Source organism: Salvelinus sp. IW2-2015, unplaced genomic scaffold (genome assembly GCF_002910315.2).
Source record: "Salvelinus sp. IW2-2015 unplaced genomic scaffold, ASM291031v2 Un_scaffold1726, whole genome shotgun sequence".
Lineage (NCBI taxonomy): Eukaryota > Metazoa > Chordata > Actinopteri > Salmoniformes > Salmonidae > Salvelinus > Salvelinus sp. IW2-2015.
This window is the reverse complement of record NW_019943113.1, coordinates 9361-16372: the sequence shown is the minus strand read 5'-3', so window position 1 is coordinate 16372 and position 7012 is coordinate 9361. Positions and strand designations below refer to the sequence as shown.

The following is a 7012-nucleotide window of genomic DNA, read 5'->3' as shown; positions in this document are numbered from 1 at the left end:
ATCAATCAAGAGGCGGATTACGGTGACCTGGCAATCATTGTTATTTTATCCTTTGAGGAGGAACCTAATCTCAGTTATGAGTCATATTTCCAAAAGTGTATTTTCAGACATTTCCTCATTAAAGGTTCCATTAGATTCTTTACAACGTACAGGAGTCTGCATTCTGTTTAACATTTTTATGAATGAACTTGACACAATTGTCAATTTTAACCGCTAGCATGTAGTCCATGTCTTTTAACTTTTTGTTACATTTTTATAATCTTACATTATATATAAAATAACTATTGATCTGTTCAGGATTTCCCTGCCTTTTGTTAAAATCTATATATCTTTCTCCTGTCCTGTAACGTCTTCGTGTCAGATCTAATATAGATGAATATCTCATCATGTCTGTAGTTTCCACCTTGTTTGCCAAAGGCATGTACGCACATGTACGCGCACGCACGGAACACACACACACACACACACACACACACACACACACACACCACACACACACCACACACACACACACACACACACACACACACACACACACACACACACACACACACACACACACACACACACACACACACACACACACACACACACACACACACACACACACACACACAGCAATTGCTTAATCAGCGTTATTCTGAGTTGAGTGGACTTCAAAAGGACAAACACTGAGCTAATGTGTGTTACTCAACAAACTCTGCTCAAAGTCAGTTGAATTTCAACAAGTTTGTTCAGTAAAATATTCCGTTTGTTCAAAACAGCCTTTTCATTGTCCTACTTACCAGCAGATTGTTTGTTTCAATACCTGTGTTTTTGCATCTACTTTGATTGGTTGATTAATCATGCTACACAATAAATAGCATACCTTTATCAAAACAAATCTAGTCTGTTAGTAGATGGACTTATTGTAACCCGTTACTGAGATGGCTGTTCCAGTCTATATCAATTATCTAGTCTCAATAACACAGGCGGCTGGTGGCACCTTAATTGGGAGGACGGCATAAATGGAACGGCATCGAACACGTTTCACTGTTTTAATACCATTCCATTCACTCCGCTCCAGCCATTTATTATGAGCCGTCCTCCCTCAGTAGCCTCCTGTGGTCAGTGAACAATCTTCCCTGGCAGTCATTCTGAATACTGGTTGCAGGTGAATTAGAAGTTCAAATTGTTGGATATCTGCACTTTGTGCTGGATTCCAATAGAAATAACACATCACTTTGCAAGCCAGCATAATGTGACTTGCAGGTTTGATGTGACCTGTAAACCAGGAGTTTCAGACCACTGCTTTAGGGTGTAACTAGCCCCCAATGAAAGGCCTTATGAAACATGTAATGTATTTTCATAAAGAGTTACATTTTAAAGATAACGTGTTCACTTAAACACTCACTTGGTGAAGGCTACAGTACTGAAAATCATTGAATACAACAACCATATCTTCTGCACTAACAAATACAGTCATGGGTGTTAACTATAACTCACTCGAAAGGCACTCTGGGTAATATGCGAATAAGGTAGAATAAATTCTCCAACTGACCTGCTCAGGGTTGCTTTTGACATGGAGATGCCTGCAGGCCAATGCCCTTAGAGAGTTTGATTTGCCATACCCATGAAAAACATGTTATCTTGAAAAACACGTTTGCCATGCCCATGAAAAACATGTTATCTTGAAAAACCATGTTTGCCATGCCCATGAAAAACATTTTATCTTGAAAAACCATGTTTGCCATGCCATGAAAAACATGTTATCTTGAAAAACCACATTGGCCGATGGCTTTGCCATGCCCATGAAAAACACAATGCACTTGAGGATGGTCCAGAAAATGATCAGTAAAGTCTCTAAAGTTATAACCACATCTTTGGGAATCAACATACATTTTTTTTAATGCAAATTAGGACATCAATGTCTATGTCCCACTTTTGTGATTATTTATTTATTTTGAACAAACATTCCACTGTTTACAGCAGGCGTCTGGATATTTATTTTGAACAAACATTCCACTGTTTACAGCAGGCGTCTGGATATTTATTTTGAAGCCCCAGATCTGTATCATTGACCCTAGTTAGATCACAAACAATATGAAAACAGATCATATCGTACCCTCTGTTGAATCAATAGATTCAATAGAAGAGATTTGATGAGATCTTACCACTGTGGGAATAAATCAAACCGAATACAAGTGGATAGAGTTTGGGCCAAGTACAGAAAGCATTTTCAACAGGAGATTTACACACAACAACAAAAACCTATTCAGCTCTGTATGTGACTGCTGATAGTTTTGCTGGTGAAAACATAGCAGTTTTTTGCTTTATGATGTCTGTCGTGCGCATCATTACTCTACACTACRGTTAATCATTATTAATTGTATTTTTCCTGCTGGTTTGCCAGATATGTAGAATCAATTTATAAACCCCGTTTCCCACCATGCAGTTTTTAACACGATAAGGAGCCAGTCTTTGTTTACTCTGAGAGCTGGTGGGTACAGAGATCATTTCATTTGGACATGAGAGAACAGAGAGATCTGCTGTGGATTTTGCGTTTGTAAGTATTGACAGCCATAGGACAACTGGGGAAAGAAGGAACATAGATCAAATCATATTAATAACAGATGTGTCATAAATCTAAACGTTTGAGCTAAATGTATTTTATAAACAATATACTGTCTAAAATGAACTACTTTTTTATTTTAAACTAAGTGTTTTGGTCTAAAAGACTAAAGTAATAGTAGTTGTGTTGTGGGAAGTATCGTAGAAGACAGTGGAATCAAAACGATCRCCTTCCTCAGCAGAACCTTTTTCTCACTTGTAGAATAAAAAAATAAAAAAGGAGAGTGACAACCTTCGTTATTGAAATCCTCTCTTCTAGACTGACCAATCAGGAGTGACAACGATGACAGCATCAGTCGTCCTCTCTCCCGTGTTTCACCTGGTGTTCCTGGGTTTCCTGGCTCTGTCTCGCCTGGATGGATTGTTCACCTGTCGTCTAGGGACCCCAGAAGAATGCGCCAACTGTTCCTTTGTGCCTGGCTACAAACTGGCTGGGATGGGCTATGATATTGTAACACTGAGACAAAAACGGGCCTCTGTGTTTGATGTCAATAGTTACTTGGCTAACTCCTGCATGGTATGTGTGAACCCACTTATGGGAGGTGAGCTTCAGAAACTCCCCTTGCATATGAAGGACTGGAGGGCCCAAAGGGACTGCAAGAGGACAACTCTGAGTTCCTACTATTACTCTGTCAGCTCTCTTGTGGATGACATAGCCTTGTTTATAGAGAATGACTGGAAGGCCGGGCTAAAACTGGAGAATGTAGACCTGCAGTTAGCAGGCAGCAAGTCCAAGGTGCACGGCTTTGCATCCGCACACTCAAATGCAGACAAGTCTTCCTTCTCATTTCAACAATTGACCTGCTCTGTCTACAGGTCAGGCCATGTATCATGATGTCTGTGAGGTCATGTATATTTGCTGTTTCCTAGAGAGCAATAATGTATATATAGTTCCTCCTTGGATTAATTTATCCCATCAACAAGTTCAATATACTTTTGAAAGTTGTCCTTTTTTACTATTCACTTGGCAAATTCTAAGCAGGCGTTCACAGCTCTGAGGGTCACAGTCATGCAGATTTTCAGCATGACCTTTTATTAAGCAGAGACATCCTTTCCAGGGAGGGATTAGACTAGCTCTCCAGCCAATCAGTAATATTAATTGATCAATTACTTACCAGGGAGAAATGAAAACCAGCAGGACTGTGAAACTGTAGAGCCTGAATTGTGCCCCCTGATATATAGGAGATCTGTACATTTCTTATAGCTGCCCAGTTAACAGCCACTCTAACCCTCTTTCAGTTTCAGTGTGCCCAGTAAACCCCCACTTAGCCTGGATTTCCAGCGACGCATAGCTTCTCTGCCACACCATTACACATCCAACAGYGAGGCGTACAAGGACATCATTGATACCTACGGAACCCACTACATCAGTGACGGAGACCTTGGAGGGATGATGAAGAGGGTGACTGCCATCCGCACCTGTCTAGCAGCCCTAAACAAGGTCTTTGTGTCCGACGTGGAAACATGTCTGAGTATGGGGTTGGATTTGGACATACCTGTTGGACTGCCCGTAGACTTAGGGCTAAATCTTTTGGGTGGACAATGTTCAAAGGTCGCTACCAACTCTGACAGTGCAACAGGGTACAGCATGGGCTTCTTAAGTCACCACACGGAAGTGAACGGTGGGAAAACCTTAAATGGAGTTGCTTCTATGAGAAAAGCTAACATAGATAGTTTCTTAAAATGGATGAAAAGCCTAAATGAGTTTCCGGAAATGGTATCCTTCTCCCTGCAGCCTCTATATCAACTGGTTGATGACAATCAGACGAGAGTTGATCTACAAACAGCTATTAGTCGGTATGTGATCGACAAGGGGATTAAGAGAAAAAAGACAGAGAATCAAGCATGCAGGGATTCACCTAACCTCTCTGCTGATTGCTGCCCCCTGTTGGCAGGGAGAGGCAAACTAACAGTCTTTGTGGACCGTGGGTTTAGTCTTAGGGGTGATGGGATGGCCGAACCGGAGGGTTACGTCAAACTGTGGTGTTCAGGTCAGCACAGACAGACCCGCTGGATCACTACCTATGATCCACTTTGGCATACACATTTCAACTTTGACTATGTAAACACCCAGTCCTCTCTAGAGCTCCAGGTGTGGGATAAGGACCCARGGGGRCGTGATGATGACCTCCAGGGKGGGTGTTCAGTAAACCTGGAGCAGGGAAGCCACGGGCATAGCTGTGCACTCAGTAATGGGAGTTTCACWTTCTCTTACACGTTAACTTGTGACAAACACCTGACTGGTGATAAATGTGACCAATACTACCCCTCCCCAAACTAGAGGGGGAATCAGTGAAAAATCGCAGTTAATCCAGAACTATAATCTTGTTTGAATTGTTACGTTCTCTGTCCACAAGAGAGTAATAGTGACAGATTACAGTGGGATAATAATATATACAATTTGACCTTTGAACCATTTTATGTTTTTTTCTCTTTCAGTCTTTTAGATCATCATATTKTATGTATGTAACAATCAGTGGTGGAAAAAGTATTCAATTCTCATACTTGAGTAGTACTTTAAAAAAAATATTTTTTACTTAAAGTACTTTACAACACTGATAACAATGTAGGAGAACATTCATGAAAAATGATTCATGAAAATGATTCATGAAAATATGATTCATGAAAATGAATGAAAGCATTTCTGTAATGTAACATTTTAACCACTAGAGGGAAATGTTGTCCTCAGTTATCCTTTAGCTGTACCAGATGTTGCAGCATGTAGTTCTCGTGTGATGGGGAATAGGACCTACTTGCTACATAATAAATTCTTCTTCTTCTGATTGATTTAGCTTTGTTTTTATTTAAGTAAACTGAGTGTACAAAACATTATGAACATCTCTGTTCATGACATAGACTGACCAGGTGAATCCAGGTGGAAGCTATGGTTCCTTAATGATATAATTAGTTAAATCCACTTCAATCAGTGTAGATGAAGGGGAGGAGACAGGTTAAAGAAGGATTTTTAAGTCTTGAGACAATCGAGACATGGATTGTGAATGTGTACCATTCAGAGGGTGAATGGGCAAGACAAAAGATTTAAGTGCCTTTGAGCGGGGTATGGTAGTAGGTGCCAGGCGCCCTGGTTTGTGTCAAGAACTGCAACACAGCTGGGTTTTTCACACTCAACAATTTCCCATGCATTTCAAGAATGGTCCACCACCCAAAGGACATCCAGCCAACTTGACACAGCTTGTGGAAGCATTGGAGTCAACATGGGCCAGCATCCCTGTGGAACGCTTTCAACACCTTGTAGAGTCCATGACCCCTGACGAATTGAGGCTGTTCTGAGGGCAAAATGCGGGCAACTCAATATTAGGAAGGTGTTCTTAATGTTTTGTACACTCAGTGTAAAAGTGTACATCATTTTATGATCCCATTCAGTACCAGAGTGAGTTGAAAGAGGAAACATTGAAAGTGGCTAAATTAAGGCAGACAGAGAAACGTGTGTCTTTCATTTACTATATGAGACTTGCACCTTAGTTAACAGAGGGTCTGCATTGGTTACACTTGACGTCAGCCACCAGTGTGTGCAGAGGGAGGAGAGAGTAAGTGCCATTGTCTAGGTTGACCCAGATGCTAGGCTATTCMACCGGTCGTAGAAGCCCACAGAATCATTTCTAAACATGGACACCTGACCCTGCCAACCGTTTCCCCCTGTCACCTCGGTCATGTGATTTAGGAATCCCCAGGAGTGTCTTGACACACTGCCCCTATTACTGAGGAACGTCCTGCACCAGCTACTCAACACGGCCATCATTACAAGCCGTCCTCCCCTCAGCAGTCTCCTGTGACGCACACAGTTCCTCACCTCACAGACAGACACCTTGTTGAGGTTGGCCAAGCAGGTGTGGACGGAGGTCACACTCTTCAGCCCTCCTCCCAGGGTCGCCTAAAGAAGTTAAGAGTAAATATATATATATATATATATTGTCTCTCCACAATAATATAATAGTTTACAATCCAAAAAACAGATTTAAACATCCTTTATACATGCTGTAAACATGCTTTAAACATGCTTTATACATGCTGTAAACATGCTGTAAACATCCTTTATACATGCTGTAAACATCCTTTATACATGCTGTAAACATGCTGTGAACAATGCTTTATCATGCTGTAAACATGCTTTAAACATCTAATTTTAAACATGCTGTAAACATGCTTTAAACATGCTGTTAAACATGCTGTAAACATGCTTTAACATGCCTGTAAACATGCTGTAAACATGCTTTAAACATGCTTTATACATGCTGTAAACATGACTGTTAAACATGCTTATACACTGCTTTTAACCATGCTTTATACATGCTGTAAACATGCTTTAAACATGCTTTATACATGCTGTAAACATGCTGTAAACATCCTTTATACATGCTGTGAACATGCTTAACACATGCTG

At 40.8% G+C, this 7012-nt stretch overlaps 1 protein-coding gene across 2 annotated transcripts; it reads left to right on the top strand.

Moving 5' to 3' along the window:
* Positions 1-2455: 2455 nt before the first annotated feature.
* LOC112071805 (perforin-1) lies at positions 2456-4990 on the top strand. 2 transcript variants are annotated; one of them, XM_024139230.2, is made up of 3 exons: positions 2456-2545; positions 2870-3426; positions 3850-4990. In XM_024139230.2, the coding sequence occupies exons 2-3, from the start codon at positions 2894-2896 to the stop codon at positions 4889-4891; spliced, it is 1575 nt and encodes a 524-aa protein (XP_023994998.1). In that variant the 5' UTR covers positions 2456-2545; positions 2870-2893; the 3' UTR covers positions 4892-4990. The 2 variants fall into 2 exon arrangements, with proteins under 2 accessions (XP_023994998.1, XP_070295620.1); XM_070439519.1 differs by lacking the exon at positions 2456-2545 and having other exon boundaries at positions 2823-3426.
* Positions 4991-7012: the final 2022 nt, after the last annotated feature.